At 43.2% G+C, this 16,555-nt stretch overlaps 1 protein-coding gene across 1 annotated transcript in view; it reads left to right on the forward strand.

Annotated features, from left to right (window-relative positions):
* RCOR1 (REST corepressor 1) overlaps positions 1–16,555 on the forward strand; it is a 120,366-nt gene that overhangs the window by 80,608 nt on the left and 23,203 nt on the right. Inside the window, exon 4 of the mRNA XM_047735775.1 lies at positions 15,833–15,885. Coding sequence (XP_047591731.1) covers positions 15,833–15,885 — 53 coding nt within the window. The remainder of the gene's footprint in view (positions 1–15,832; positions 15,886–16,555) is intronic.

Genomic DNA, 16,555 nt, shown 5'->3' on the forward strand with positions numbered 1-16,555 from the left:
AAATAAAATCTTAAAAAAAAATACTCTACATCTGTCAAGTTAATCAGTGTTATGTTAATATTCTGGGCGTCTGTTAGTCCCTATACACTTTTTTTTTTTAAAGATTTTATTTATTTATTTGACAGAGAGAGAGCACAAGTAGGCAGAGAAGCAGACAGAGAGAGAGGGAGAAGCAGGCTCCCTGCTGAGCAGAGAGCCCAATGCAGGGCGCGATCCCAGGACCCTGAGATCATGACCTGAGACAAAGGCAGAGGCTTAACCCCCTGAGCCACCCGGGTGCCCCTACACTTACTTTTTTTTAATGGTCATATAATATGAGTGTTTCATAGTTAAGCATGTGTAAACAGTGCTGCTGTGAACATCATTGAAATGGGGTTGCTGGGTCCAATGGTGTGTACATTTTACATTTATAAATATTTTCCATGTGTCATCTGAAGCATTAAAGGAGTGTGCTGCTTTTCCAGAATGTCCCCATTATTGGGTATATTTTTTTTTCTTAAAACTTTTTTAAAAATTATTTTTAATTATGGTAAAATACAGTGTAAAATTTACCATATTAACCATTTCTTTCATTCCAAGTAAATTTTATTGTGAAATTATAACAGCAAATGAAATATGTTGATTTATATTTCGATCTTAACCATTTTTAAATGTGTAATGGTATTAAGTACATTCATATTGTTGGGCACCCAACCCCTAGAGCTTTTTCCCCCCCAAATATTTTATTTATTTATTTATCAGAGTGGGCGGGGAGTGAGTGCACAAACAGGGAGAGCAGCAGGCAGAGGGAGAAGCATGTGCTGAGCAGGGAGCCTGATGCAGGACTTGATCCCAGGACCCCGGGATTGTGACTTGAGCCAAGGGCAGACTCTTAACCGAGTCACCCAGGCTTCCCTCTAGAACTCCTTTCATCTGAAAAACTGGAACTGCGTACTCACTAAAGAACCCAAGTCTGCATTTTCCCTTCCCCCCAGCATGTGGCAACCACCGTTCTACTTTCTGACTCACTGAATTTGACCACTCGGGGTATTTCATATAAGTGGAAGTATACTGTTTTGGTGACTGGCTTATTTTACTCGGCATAGTGTCCTCACGTTTCATCCCCATTGTAGCCTGTGTCAGTTTCCTTCATTTTTATGACTGAACGATATTCCACTGCACTAGTGGATAGACCGCCTTTGTCTCCATTATCTGTTGATGGGCACCTGGGTTGTTTCTGTGTTCTGGTTCCCAGGAATGCTGCTGCTGTGACTACGGTGTGCAAAGGCCTCTTTGGGGACCTGCTTCCGTTTCTTTTGGTATATACTCAGAAGTGGAATTGCTGGATTTGATAATTTTTTTTTTTTTTTTTAATTTTTGGGGGACACCACCATTCTATTTTCCGCAGAGGCTGTTATCGTTTTCCACTCCTACCAACAGTGCACGGGCTCTAGTATCTCCACAAACTCGTCAGAACTGTGATTTTCTGTTTCTTTGTTTGTTTGTTTGTTTTTTAATAGCATCTATCTTTATGGGTATGAGGTGGTGTCTCACTGTATGGGAATATTAATTGTTTCTTAAACTTTGCTGAATGGATAGAAGAGGATTTCATTGCTTATTACTGAGGATTGAGTGTCTTCATATTTTGACCTTTTAATTCTTCTCTAAATAGCAGTTAAATCTTACCTTATTTTTTAATTTGTGTTTTAGAATTATATGTACTTAAATTTATTAACCTTATTTGTGGCTTGTAGTATACCGTCATACCGAAAAAGCCCCTCCCCCTCCCACGTTTCAGACATAGATACCTACGTGTCTTCTGCCCTCCCCTCCTTCTCCCTTCTCATTATGCTGTCCTAATCTGGACCTATTTAATTCTTTCCCCCTTCACTTATATTAAACTTGTATGTCTACTTTGGTCTATATCTGGACTCTTGATTTTGTTTCATTGATTTGTTTCCTGATTTGTACCATTTTTATTCTTTTTGGTATTTCTGGCTCATGAATTTATTTTTTAGGTGAGATTTAGACTCATAGTTTCACATTCTTTCCAAAAGTATCTCGATTGGGGTCATACTGAATTGAGCAGCTTTGTGTGCTTGGTACTGTAGTAGGAGTAGGGGGTTTAGGAAGCTTATACTCTAATGCAGAAAGAAGGAAAAAGGAACATATAAACAAGTAATTATATGTATTTCCTTTAGTCCAGTTCTTTTTTGGATGCCAAAAGTTGAGGTCTAGAGAAGTTAAATCAAATGCTTAAGATCCCACAGCTAATTAGTAGCCAAGTTTGGGCTAAACCTCTGCTCTCCAGATGGCATTTATTACACACATCTGCCTTCATGTGCTGCTTCATTTAATAAACTATAATTACATTCTTAAAGCATTAGTGATGTTACATGAATTGCTTTGGGCTGTGTCTAAGTAAAACTGCGGTGAGGGATCCAGTCTTTGGGGTATGCCTGGAAATGTGCCTTATAAAGACACCTTTCATGTGGAAGAAATGTAAATAATTTCAAGTAGCATAGATGAGAACAATGTGATTAAATAGTTTATATTAAATAATTCTGGAAGATTACTTGATGAAACAATGGCTTGAGATTTAGGGGACAAAGGAGTGAGTAAAGGTTGAAAAGTGGTAGAATCTGGAGGTTGGGCAGATGGTGAGAGAAACTGAAAAATGTTCACTAATTGGAGATGAGGACAGTTGAGTTGTAATTATAGCATCAGGCATCTCCTGTGTACTGTTAGTGCTCGGATGCCCCCCGGGGGGACCTGGCAGAAGGCGCTCCGTTTTCCTGGGCAGAAACAAGGGGAGCACTGGAGCCAACTGACTGCAGGGGAGAATGGGGAGGGGTGTGAGAGTCGCTGGTGGGACAAGGTGCACGCGGCACTGCAGCCTGGGGAAAGACGCATTTGCGTCCAGGCAGGCCTGAGGATGTGGGGACAAGATGCAGTGCTTTGTTTTGGAGACCTGCCTGGCTATGACACAGGTTGTCCTGGGGGAGGTGAGAAGCAGTGAAACTCTTGATGGCCTTGTGGTTTAGTGAAGAGCCAGGGCTAGAGGCGGCAAGTCAGTGTTGATCCAGCTGAGAGAGCTGAGGCCCTCACCAGGCCGCTGCTGCGCAGGGGAGGTCTGATTGGACTGGCGGCGCCAGGGGCGTTTGAACTTGCTCAGAGGACTGTGGGGTTGGGTGGGTGACGGGTGGCCTTTAACAGACCCTTATTGTTATTTTAATAGTTCTACTTTCTTTTCCAGGTCAAAAAGTAGTAGCATCTATTATTTGGTGGTTATTAAAACCCACCCGTGATAAACAAGTTCTTGGTTCCAACTTTATTTTCTACCACATTTTCATTGTTGCTTTTTAAAATTCATTCTTATTTAAATTCAGTCAGTTAACATATAATGTATGACTGGTTTCAGAGGTGGAGGTCAGGGATTCATCAGTCTTCCGTAATACTCAGTGCTCATCGCTTCATGTGCCCTCCTTAATGTCCGTCACCCGGTTACCCCATCCCTCCACTCCCTCCCCTAACAGGCCTTTAAATAAGCAGGATACTGTCCTGTCTGTGTGTACCTGCACTACTCCACCAGTCCTCGCGTACATCTTTATCGATACCTGCAAGGCATCTGTGATACACCATCATTTCCCTGGTCCCCGCTGGGATGGGCATGGGTGCCCCCTCTCCTCCCACCTGTCAGCACCCACCCCACCCCATTTCAGGCTGCCCTTCCTTGGGGACTCCCTCCTCATCTCACTTGGTCTACACCCTAGATGCCTACCTTGCTTGTCCTAACCCAGGGGCTTCAGGACAGCCTTCTCTCTGAGGGGCTCCTGCTGCTTTGAGTGCAGTACGTGGAACTCTCTCCATTCGCCTTGTGACCCTGCCTTACACGCACACCTACCCAAGGCCCAGACTGTAGAGAAGCAGCGGAACGTTTAGCAGAACAAAGTGGACACGTTAGTAGCAAAAAATCTCTGAAGGTGTTTTTTACTGGATAGTCTTGTCTTCTTTGAAATGTATACAGTTAGGCCAGATCTTATTCCCAGTCTGGTTCACTTTATTGCTTTAATGAAAAAAAAAAGTTTACCAAAGCAAGTGCGGTCAAATGTAATAGAAGACCGTGGCCTGACAGAGCTCTAAGAAGGCAGTTTCAGGAGAGAGGCTAGGTTCAGAAGGGGGATGATCCGAGGATGACTTTGTTGTTGGACTCGCCCGTAAGAGGTGAATCGGAGCAGCTGTGTCCACCGTGGGTCGCTTCCCGAAGAAGCCGGTTTCCTAGACTCCGCTGCACTGCCCTTGGGTGAAGACATTCGCAGGGGGGCTCCGGCTGTTGGGGAATCAGTGAAACAGATGGTCCTGCTCATTTATGCATCATGTACGTTATAAGTTACATATAATCAGTACTTCTGCAGTTATTTAAGTGTTTGATTGCATCTTATTTTCATTATATAAAAACGAGAAACTGGTACAGTGGTGAGCATGCATCTCAGTGTTAAAATGGACATGGGGGACGCCTGGGTGGCTCAGTTGGTTGGACGACTGCCTTCGGCTCGGGTCATGATCTTGGAGTCCCGGGATCGAGTCTCGCATCGGGCTCCCGGCTCCGCGGGAGTCTGCTTCTCTCTCTGACCTTCTCCTTGCTCGTGCTCTCTCTCTCACTGTCTCTCTCTCAAATAAATAAATAAAATCTTTAAAAAAAAAAAAATGGACATGGAGGGAAGTCATTAGCCATGGCACAGACCGTCAAGCTGGGTGATTTTTTTTAAGCTAATTATAAAAAATTTAACATACATACAATATGTTAGACATGTAGAATTGAAAGAGGTTTCAAAAGGCAAACTCAAATTAGAGATTTTAAAACAAGTTGTAGCTTTCTTGGAAGGAGATTCTTCTTAGACCTACAACATACACAAATGTTTCTATGTCCGGATGTTTGACTTCAGAACACATTTTCAAAATTACATTGTGTGCAGAAGTTTCATAGATGATGTAGTGAATTTTTTAACATTCATATAAATGCATAGTACATGTCAAGAATCTCTCAAACATTCCAGTGCCTTTCCGGTTCAGTATAAAAATCAGAAGACCCGACAGTTGCCCATAAGGCCCTACATAGTCTGACCCCACTTCGGTCCTTCTGAATCCGTGCACAACATCTTCCCTGGAGCGTTTCTGTCCCCTTGTCGGGAGTGCTCTTCTCCCAGACGTCTGCATGGCTCCCGCACTTCCTCCCGGTCGTTGGTTATGCGTCAGCGAGAGTGTGCCTTTCCTTGACCACTCGCTGTGGTCAGACGCCATGAAACAGAGATTACATGGCTGCCCTACTCTGCTTCATCGCCTTCATTCCCTCTGTCGTCACCTGACGTAGTATTTTTTACTCGTGTCCCACTACTAAAAACTGGTGGGAAACGTGGTATGTTTGCTCCGCTCTTGTCAGTCCTCTGAGCACGTGGTGATACAATAAATACTTGTCCAGTGAATGAGAAGGTGATGGGGCTGTGGACAGTCTCTGTGTGGAGATTCGCAAATACAGGCTTTCAGCTCTTTGTTCTGCATGTTGGGTCATCTGGAATCCTCCAGCATTTTCTTTTTTGCCACTCGCCTGATGACCATTTACTCCACAAATATATGAGTGATACGTATATGCCAGGCACTGGGGGAATATAAGAACAGAGAGTCTGACAAGTCCCTGTCTGAGTGTACTGTACAGTCTGATGGGAACCTGCCCTGGTCATTGACAGGAGGGAGAAGTGGACTTAAAATTCTTAATCTGTTAGTTCTTTGACTGCAATGTGTGCAGAGGTAAGGATAGGATAAGCTAATGCTCGCCTTGATTTTCAGCTTTTTTTTTTTTTTTAAGATTTTATTTATTTATTTGACAGATCACAAGTAGGCAGAGAGGCAGGCAGAGAGAGAGGGAGGGGGAAGCAGGCTCCCTGCTGAGCAGAGAGCCCGATGCAGGGCTCTATCCCAGGACCCTGGGATCATGACCTGAGCCAAAGGCAGAGGCTTTAACCCACTGAGCCACCCAGGCGCCCCGATTTTCAGCTTTTTATAAATAAGTGGCTTTCAGAGACCTTGATACTTGTGACTGAAGTGATGTTTCTTAGGGCACCTGGGTGGCTCAGTCAGTTGAGCATCTGCCTTCGGCTTGGGTCATGATCCCAGGGTCCTGGGATCGAGTCCCGCATTGGGCTCCTTGCTGAGCCAGGGAGCCTGCTTCACCCTCTCCCTCTGCTGCCCCCGCCTTCCTCAAATAAATAAATAAAATCTTTAAAAAAAAAGTCTGTGGGGTGTTTTTTTTTGTTTGTTTTGTTTTTAGTGTGTAAAAATTATTTTTATCATTTTTATTCGTAAGTGTTTGAGAGTTGGGTCAATGTTCAGATCTTACTAGAAAAGGCAGAGCTGGATTTACAGTCTGTGTTCGAAGCCTCCACTAAAACTCAAGGGTTACCTTCCCCTGTCATCATGCCAGTGTGTCTGATCCTCATCCTTTTATACTTAAAGAATCTCATCATCTTATTTTATAATTTATTTATCCTTTCTGTTTTGCTTCCAGTTTTTTATTTCTATAACTGTTACTACTGGGAACTTCCTGTGACTTGGTTCTTGATAGCCATCTGGAATGTAGATATTCAGCTATGAGAGATCAATGCCAAATTATTTTCCAAAGTGGTCAGACTGGTTCATGCTGCTACCAGTAAAATGCGAGATTCATGTGCTCCGTGCCCTTGCCAGTAATTGCTGTTGTTGCACTCACACATTTTAGATAGTCCAGTGACTGTAACACTGTTTCTCATATCAAGGAATTTTGCTATTTTTGTTAGGTGTGATAATGCTATTGTGGTTCTATTAAAAAATATATGTCCACTTTTTTGGTCCACATTTTTAAAAATATGTGTATTGGTTATATATATGTAGGGATGAAATAACTGGTATTTACTTTCAAATTTTTGAGCACAATGTGCTCTACTTTGGGGTCTACTGGTCAGATTGGAATACAGACCCAGATTATTGCTTAAATGTTGAATTTACTGTTCTGTGGTTATGTAAGAGAACATACCTACTCTTAGAAACATGCTGAGTATTTCAGAGTACAAGGCATAATTATGATAGTCTCAAATAGTTCAGGAAAGAAATTACATATATACATACAAGCTTGTTTATATTATTAAAAATAGCCTAAAACCCCCTCACCTCATCACATGGATATAGCCACTATTGAAGTTTTGCTTTCACGTCTTTCTGTACGCTTCTGTGGACTCTGAATTTAAGCACGAATGGGTCATACTGTAAATAAGTTTTTCAACTTTAATTTTCCTATTATTAAACATTAAACTGAGTTTTGATCCCTGAATATCGCATCATATAGTTTAATTTATTTAACCATGTCCGCATTCTTGAATATTTTTTTCCTTTTTTTTTTCCAGTTTTTCCCTACTAAAAATAACAAATGAGTAAGCAGGAATTTATAATCTCCTTTTCCAGTAGAAAAGAGTGCCTCCCTTGATTCTGCAGATCAGGTTTCCCAGCTAAGTACATTCATAGTTCTTCTTTTGTGACACTTACGACAACTGGAGTTAATTATTTGTGTAATTATTTCTCTCCAGCCAGACGGAATTCTGTGAAAGCGGGAATGGCAGACAGAGGGAGAGGGAGAAGCAGCAGCAGCCTCTCCATACAGCCCAATGTGGGAGTCGAACCCAGGACCCCAGGATCATGACCTGAGCCAAAGGTGGTTGCTTAACCAACTGAGCCACCCAGGCGCCCAAGGCGGGCTGTTTTTTTTTGTTTTGTTTTGTTTTGTTTGTTTGTTTGTTTTTAAGATTATTTATTTATTTATTTATTTATTTGTCAGAGAGAGAGAGAGAGAGAGAGCGAGCGAGCACAGGCAGACAGAGTGGCAGGCAGAGGCAGAGGGAGAAGCAGGCTCCCCACAGAACAAGGAGCCTGATGTGGGACTCGATCCCAGCACGCTGGTATCATGACCTGAGCCGAAGGCAGCGGCTTAACCAACTGAGCAACCCAGGCGTCCCGGGTGGGCTGTTTTAATCATGGCTGTATAAGCAGCACTGGGCACACAGTGGGCCTCAAAGATTTGTGGAATCAGTGGAGAATGGTCAAATATAAAGTATAGTAATTATAAAATGTCACCTTTCTGCCACTTGCTTCAAAAGGTTGGGTTTCTTTACTGGATGAAGATACCCCCACCCTCATCCCCACAAGATTTAAGCATTGAAAGTGGGTAGGACTTAGAGTGGGAAAACCTGCCCCCTCCCAACAGGCGTGTCATTGTATCTCTCCCCCATTCTCACAATGCCACTGTGCAATTGACCTTCCATTTTCAGAGCTCCAGGAAGCAGGCCCCACAGAGGGGAAGTGACCTTGTATCAAGTCTCCTGTGGGCAGAGCCTTGTGTTCCTGTGCCCTTGCTAAAACCCAGCCTCCCTTTGTGCTTCCCTTGGCTGTTGTAGTCTCACTTAGGGATCCCCCGCATCCTTGCACATGATGGGTTGTACTAAGGGAAGAACCATTGTCTGTATAGGGTGGCAGAGGCAGGGTTAAGAGACAAATGTCCCTATACTTCAAGGTTTGTAGACCAGTCTGTGAGGAGTCGCTAGGACTCGTAGCCTTGTAACTCCTTCTGACCACCTCCTCCTCTGCAGGATGGGAGCTTGAAGTCGGTGATTTATTTAATTACTTATACTTAAAGATTTTATTTATTTGAGAGAGAGCAAGAACGGGGGCGGGGCAGAGGGAGAGGAACAAGCAGACTCCCTGCGGAGTTGGAGCCTAATGCTGGTCTGGATCCCAGGACCCCGAGATCATGACCCAAGCTGAAGTCAGACACTTAACCGACTGAGCCACCCAGGTGCCCCTGAAGTCCGTAATTTAAAAGAGCACTTCTGTGCAGTCACTGAAAGGAAATTTTTTTGCATGATTAAAATTCACAAACCTCCTTTTATATAGTAGTAACATAAAAGGCACATTTTTTTCTGTGGTCCTCATAGTGTCTAATCTTATCATACTAAACTTAAAAAATTTGTGCTTGTTGAGGTGCTTTTTATCACATTGAAATGGGGAATGTTATCAAACTCATGTTATTTACACATTAATATTATGCTCTAATTCATGATTCTCAGAATCACCTGTGGGCATTGAAAGTAAACCAAAACGTCTTGAGTGTAGTCAGATCTTTTCCTTGATCTAGGTGTGTTCATTTTCTGAAAAATCACCAGACCGGGCCTTTACGTGTGTGCTTTTCTCTGTGCCCATCCTGTGTGATGGTAACTGTACACACACATCTCTGCACATAGACACACGTAAACTTACATGCGTGTACACGCGTGGGTGTAGACAAAAGAGGGTGGCGCCCAAGAGACAGGATTTCAAAGAAGTTCACCAGCTGGTTTTCCCCGCTTAGGATTGGGAACTTCTGGACTGGGGCACAGCCCTCCTGGGATTCCAGGGCTGGGTTTCTCTGGATAAACTAATTCTGTGGTTGGGAAGTGCACCCCATCCCATCTCTAATTGAGTCTCACACGTTTATGGAGGAACTCATTTTAGTAAGACTTAACATTTGTATATCTTGACCGTTTTATTACTTTGTGTAAAGAATTTGAGCAGGATATCTGACCTCATTCTTGCCAAATAGGTGAGGAAATGGGTTTAGCTCCCAAGTTCCTGATAGAAGCCAAGGACGCAGGGCTCTTTCCACTGCTGCCTGCTAGGGTCTATGTCAGGGGTGTTGCCTTCCGTTCAGGGAGATACAGACCTATTTGGAGTGTGTTTCCTTCAGCTCGTGCTGTAAACGGAAAACACGCGTGAGAGCAAATGAAATTATTTTGAGGACACAGTTGCCTGCTCAGGGACGTAGTTGTCAGGTAGGTTGACTCTCTGTGAGAGATGCAAGGGGATAGTGTGTCACTATGTTCATCTGTTCTTTGCCATAGGCTTTGCTCATTTTTAAGAGAAAGGTGGTTTTAATTACAACTAAATGTCATTCTAGTGATGATCAGTTTGTAAAATACGGGATATCCTACCTGCGCCTTTCTGAGTGGCTCACAGGCATATGAGAACTGGAGTGAAGGTGGATTGTTTATCCATTTTAGAGAGAGCACGCACCTGAGTCGGGGGACGGGTGTGGGGAGGGAGATTTTTTTTTTTTTTTAAGATTTTATTTATTTGAGAGAGACGGAGATAGCAACAGAGAGCATGAGTGGAGGAGAAGGAGAAGCAGGCTCCCCACAGAGCAGGGAGCCCTATGTGGGGCTGCATCCCAGGATTCTGGGATCATGACCTGAGCTGAAGACCGATGCTTAATGCCACCCAGGCACCCTGAAAATTTTTTTGAGATAGATTTATTAGTGCACGCACATGCATATATGTGGTGGGGGTAAGAGGAGGAGAAGAGGGGTAGGGAGAATCTCTAGCAGATTCTCTGCTGAGTGTGGAGCCTGATGGAAGTCTCAATCTCATGATCCTGAGATCTTGACCTGAACCCAGATCAAGAGCTGGACCCTCAACCACCTGAGCCCTACCAAGTTTTTTAGTTACTCATGAAATGTTAGCCCTGGAACCACTTTTAAGATCATAATAGTCAGTTCAGTCTTCTGCTGATGAGGAAAGGAAGCACGGGGAGTTAGGGCTAGAACTTAGAGTCATACCAGTGGATACTGGAAGGAGGGGGAATACAAAAGTGCAGATTAGGTGGGAATGGATGCCAGAAGCTGAATTTAAGTACATGTGGCATGGGAAGGTGTTCCTGATTCTTATTTCCACGTGATCAGATTGTCTATGAGACTCGGTTGGATTTTGTAGTATTTATTGGAGTGCCCAGGGCGCTTTTTCTGTAAAGTGGGATTTTAACAAAACTATATTAAGACATAGGATTTTCATAAAGTGCATTTTATTACTGACTAGAATGGACTGGTTCATTATATTGTATTCTCGCAGAGTCTCTGTGGCTTATCTTGTTTCTTATGCCCCCACAACCCCCAAGATGCTCAGAGGGATCATTGAAATGTCACCTGTAGTAATATCTGTGCCCACCAGGTGGCAGAATTGCTTTACTTAAATGATTTAAGCTCAATTCCATTCTCAGTGAGTTACAGTGATAACTCGTTTCTTATTTTAATAATAAAAGAAGATGCCACGATATTTATCAAATTCCTGAAGAAAATTTTGGTATGCTCAGTTTGAGTTATGAGAGAGAAATTGGTACCACGTTTCCTTTGTATTACTAATGCTGCTGCAAGTGTTAATTTTTTTTTTTTTTTAACTGTATTGAGGTTATAGCTTTGTCCTCAACCTACCTTATGGTGTCAGCCTCTTGCTCTGAATAGAATATGCAAGATCACAAGGTGTCCTGAGTCCCTGCAGTGTCTAGAGGAGGGAGGAGTGGGTGAACTCAGGTTACCGTGGCAACTTTCAGCTGCATTTTTCCCTTTTTTGCAGTTGAGTTTGAGACTCTGACTAGTGATACTTAGGACATTTAGTCCATCGGATGGAAACAAGAATATAGAAGCAAATGATGCTTATGGCAAGGCATCCATTCACCTGTTACCCTTGGTTTCCATCACTTCCTTCATCAACCCCAGTTTTATTTTCTTTATTCAAGCGACATAGACGATGTTGGCCTGCCTTCCTTGCTTAGTTCTCTGTGCTGTGCGGACGGTTCTTATCTGAGCCCTTCTCCCTCTGTGTGTCCTTTGCTCAAGAGTTAGGATAGCAGACAGCGGTTTAATATCACAGTCCTGGGGTGAGCTACTCTGCGCGTCTGTAAGCCCTGTTGCTGCTGTTTACCGGCTGTGTCACTCGGCTACATATCTTCTCTGGGCCTCAGTTCGTTTATGAATGGGAGTGATAATAGAATTATTGGAGAGGATTAAAAAGATAATCTTTGCAAAGAGCTAGGAATGGTGGCTGGCACATAATAAATTCTCAAATATTAGCTATTGTTATTACTCAGTCAATATAGCTGTTGAATCTTCAGGAAGCTTATCTTGATTTAACATCATTACCGTCATTATTTACTGGTTATTTTGGATTCCCATGCTGTACTGTCATATTATGTATTATTTTATGTATTTCTGTTCTCTGTTACTTGTGTGTTTTGGCCTGTATTTTGGCCTGCTATTAGTAGAGTGTTCTGTACCTGGTAAGGGTAGTTCCATAAATGTCTAGGCTTTAGGAATTTTGTAAATTTTCTTTTTTTTTTTTTAAGAAATTTTGTAAATTTCCTTGATGAATCTCCTGCACATTCTACCTTTTTAAGTGCTGTTACCCGAAACATAACTCATTTACTTGTGCTTTCCGTAACGCTAAGTTCTTGCCAAAAAAGCCAGTGGTTTGTACAGTCTGTGTACTTCATAAGAATTGGAGTGATCCGTAACTTTATCCATCATAATTTAAGATCAGATAGTTCTCCTTGGTTGTTTCCATAGGACATTCAAGTTTTGAAAAATAATTGCATTAGATAATGATGGAATTTTTACAATTTTTTGAAAAAAGATTTTATTCATATTAAAAAGCATGTGATGGGTGAAGGGGTGAGGGAGAGGGAAAGACAGAATCTTTTTCTTTTTTTTTTTTTTTTTTTAAGATTTTCTTTAGGGGTGCCTTGGTGGCTCTGTCCTTAAGTGTCTGCCTTTGGTGGCTCAGGTCATGATCCCAGTGTCCTGGGATCAAGCTCCACATCCAGTTCCCTGCTCAGTAGGGATCCTCTTTCTCCCTCTCCTGCTCCCCCTGCTAGTGCTCTTTCTCTGTCAAATAAAGAAATAAAATCTTTTTAAAAAATAAAAAATAAGTAAAGACTTTATTTATTTGACAGGTAGAGAGCATAAGTAGACAGAGCAGCAGGCAGTGGGAGGGGGAGAAGCAGGCTCCCCAAGGAGCAGGGAGCCCGACTCGGAACTCCATCCCAGGATCTGGGACAATGACCTGAGCTTAAGGCAGCCACTTATCTGACTGAGCCACCCAGGTGCCCTGGGTGGGCTGCCCTAAGACAGAATCTTAAGCAGACTCCCTGCTGAGCACCGAGCCCCATGCAGGGCTCGGTCTCAGGACCCTAAGATCATGACCTGAGCTGAAATCAAGAGTTGGATACTTAACTGCCTGGCCACCCACGTGCCCCAGACTTGTTTTTAAAGGAGACTATACTTAGTGACCGGTCTTTCTGCTTCTGACTAACAGATGAGAATGTCAGCTCAGCTGCTTCCTGCACCCACTGACTGCCTGGTTCTGTCCCCTGTGCCCAAGTTGGGAAAGGCTGGTGGATATAAATGACTGGGCCCGTGGAAATGTCCTGGCATTTCCTTAAGCCATGTGGACTTTGTGCATTGTCCTAATGGTAGCTTACGTAGTGACTCGGCCTGCGGCGACTCCTCACCCCCGAACTGGGACGGACTCTGGTTAACCTTTAATTTCTTAGAGAGGAAACCAAGATCCCTGCTGTCAGAGATGAGAACGTTCTGGGAAACTCCCCAAGGAACCCTGTGTTCTTTGTTCTAGAGCAGTTGGTCTCAAGCAGCTTGTATTTCTCTGGCTTCCCTTCCTGTTTCATCTTTCATCTGCCTGAAGTAGCTGGTCATCCTTTGTTTTTATGAAGGCACGTGGGAGTGGATTTTATTGTCTTAGGTTGAAAGCTTATTTTTGCTTAAGGAAGGCATGTGGGAGGTTTTGAAAATGCAGACGTTCGGTTTTCCTCATGCCCTGCTGGCAGCTACTGGCATGTGCTCTGTGGAGGAGGGGCGGGGGGTGGTAGGGAAGGCAGGGGTCTAGAAACTGGTGGGCAGCTTTGTCCCTCTGATTGTGAGAGGGAGCGAGAGCCGAGGACCATCTGCACGCAGTAGGGAGGCGGTCCAAGAGCGCGCTGTGAGCAGCATCCTTTGTGCGCGCACATGGCTCCGTTTCTGAATCCGCTCCAGTCGAAAGCATCGCGGGAGGCCTTCTCCCTGTGCTGTAGATTGCAGTTAGGTGAGGACGAAGCCTTACTGGGGAGAGTCCTTCCGGGGAAGGACAGGAAAGTTGCTAAAGGTAACACAGTCCAAACTGTAGTGTTTTCTCTACGTGAAGCACCACTGCCTATGAACCCATTTTGTGTAGAGACGGAGCCAGGGTTGGACCTCCATCTTCCGTGACCACATACCTGCGCTGTGCTGCCTTCTACCTTGCTAGCAATGAGCCTTTCTTCTTTGTGACACTGTACACACCACAGCATCCACCGCATTCATTTAGCAAATTGTTTAATCTCTGTTTGACATTGGGGTTGGTAAAAGAATGAAAAATTGTATTTTTGCCGGAGGGTGTCAGATGGTAATTCTTTGGCAAGTTACAGGCCTTACCATGTATGAACTTACTGGGGTGGAGATACCAAGTGACTTCTGATGGAATTCTTTCTTCCTTTGCTTTAGATTTGATTCGTCAGGCTAGTCTCCAAAAAAATCTAAAAAAGAGGTGTGATTTGTAAAGGTTATGAGTAAGAATGCCTTGCTATTTACAACATGGAAAATGTTCTGTCCAAACTTAGCTGCAGCACTGGGAATCCACTGTTTAGTCCGTTTTACTGTTCCTGCCACCAGCTAATCTTTGTTAGAAAGCAAAGGAGATGAAAATACAGTAGCATCCAAAGAATGCTTTGGTTTTCAATGTGATTTTTTTTTTAAAGATTTTATTTATTTATTTGACAGAGAAAGAGAGATCACAAGTAGGCAGAGAGGCAGGCAGAGAGAGAGGGGGAAGCAGGCTCCCTGCTGAGCAGAGAGCCCGATGTGGGGCTCCATCCCAGAACCCCGAGATCATGACCTGAGCTGAAGGCAGAGACTTAACCCACTGAGCCACCCAGGGACCCCTGAATTCTTTTCAAAATTGATTTCTTCCTAAATTGGTTGTCAGCTGTGCCCCAGTCAGGTGAGATGCTCGTGGTGACTTGAACATCAAGGACACAGCCTGAGGAGCTTCGATGGGGCCGCTTCTGTCAGTTGCCTGTGTAAGGGCAGCAGGTGACTGAACCTCGGCGAGCCTGTTGTCACGTCTTGAATTTGGTCATAGCACCTGGAGAGTGAGGACAGGCCAGTGGGAAATGCAGTTCTCTGTTTCAGACAGTTCTGTGCTCTTCGGGTTTTTTGGGTTTTGTTGTTTTTGGTGGGCTTTTTTGTTTTGTTTGCTTTTGGAGCCTGTGTTATTTTTGTAATTTATCAAAATAAAAAGTTATGTAGGAATATAATGAAGTGTTGGTATTGATTAGTAGTCTCTTCGTTCCTGGAAGAAAGATTAGGAAACGTGGAGAGGAAATAACTTTGAGGGGTGCTGACTTCTCCAGGACATTAAGTCCGTCTTCCTTGGTGCTCCCTTAGTGCTTGAAAGTTGGCCCTGGTCACCCTGCAGTGGAGTTTGAAAGCAAATACCAGGCACTGGTTCATGGAATTCATCTTTAAGATTTTTTTATATAAAGATAAGTGACTTGTTTTTTAGCTTTGGCTAAGACTAAAAACAAACCCCCAATTTTAATACTTGTTTTTATTTCTTTTAATTATCTTTCGAAGTATCAAAATAACTTTTATCATAGGAAATTTATGTAGAACCAAGTTTTTTTAAAAAAAAGAATCACAGTCTTCTCATCCAGAGCCAAGTCCTGTTAATCCTTAAGTGTATTTTGAGTCATTCCTCTGTGGGATTTATATATGTAAGATCCATAATGGGATCCCGTATGGTTCTGTTCTGTTACTGTCTGTTCTTCCTTTTTATTGCTGTGCACGGCAGGCCTGAAACATCCATCCGGCTCCGGTGCTTCTGGACTGTCGTTTCGTGCCCCTCCGTTGGTTTACTGGTCTCTTGTCTTGTTTTTCAGTAGATGAATACATTGCCATCGCTAAAGAGAAACATGGGTACAACATGGAACAGGTAATGACGCGGTTTTCTTCTGTTGTTCAAGATGGGTTGTTTTTTTTTAAAGGGGGGCGGTTTCTAGCTAACCTGTTAAATTGTTTGTGTTCTGTGTGTTGAGTAGCGGCGCGAATTTTTGGTGGTCACTGGCAAATTGAGGTTCCAGTCCCCTCTTCCTGCTGGTGATGAGCACTAGAGGACGCTTTGATTGGAAAAGCGTCCGTGTGTTCCTGCAGGTCTGTAGTGTTTGTGGCGCCTGTAGCTCCAGGCTCGCTCCAAGGTGTCAGATGCTTAGCATAATGCTTCCCTTGTTCGCCATTCGCGTGTTTGTGTGAGGGTTTTCCCTGACCCCGTCACATTCAGACCCACAGTGTTTTCATATTAATTGTTTTGAATCACCTTCAGGTTGTAAAATTTGACTAAGGTTTTCTTAAAATGATTGGAACCTATTAATGAGAAATATATGAAATTAATTTTGCTCCAGAAGTGTGATGATAATCTTCAGTCTTATTTCTAATTATTGTTTTAAAAATAAGTATATTAAGTTAGGTTAGCACTTTGGCATTGATCTAGGTATTACAGCCTGTACATTACTAGCATTTATCCTCATGACTGAGGGATATCACCAAGTTACTTTAGATAGAATTGGACTTTTTTGGGATGCCTGGGTGGCTCAGTCGTTAAGCGT

Source organism: Lutra lutra, chromosome 7 (genome assembly GCF_902655055.1).
Source record: "Lutra lutra chromosome 7, mLutLut1.2, whole genome shotgun sequence".
Classification (NCBI taxonomy): domain Eukaryota; kingdom Metazoa; phylum Chordata; class Mammalia; order Carnivora; family Mustelidae; genus Lutra; species Lutra lutra.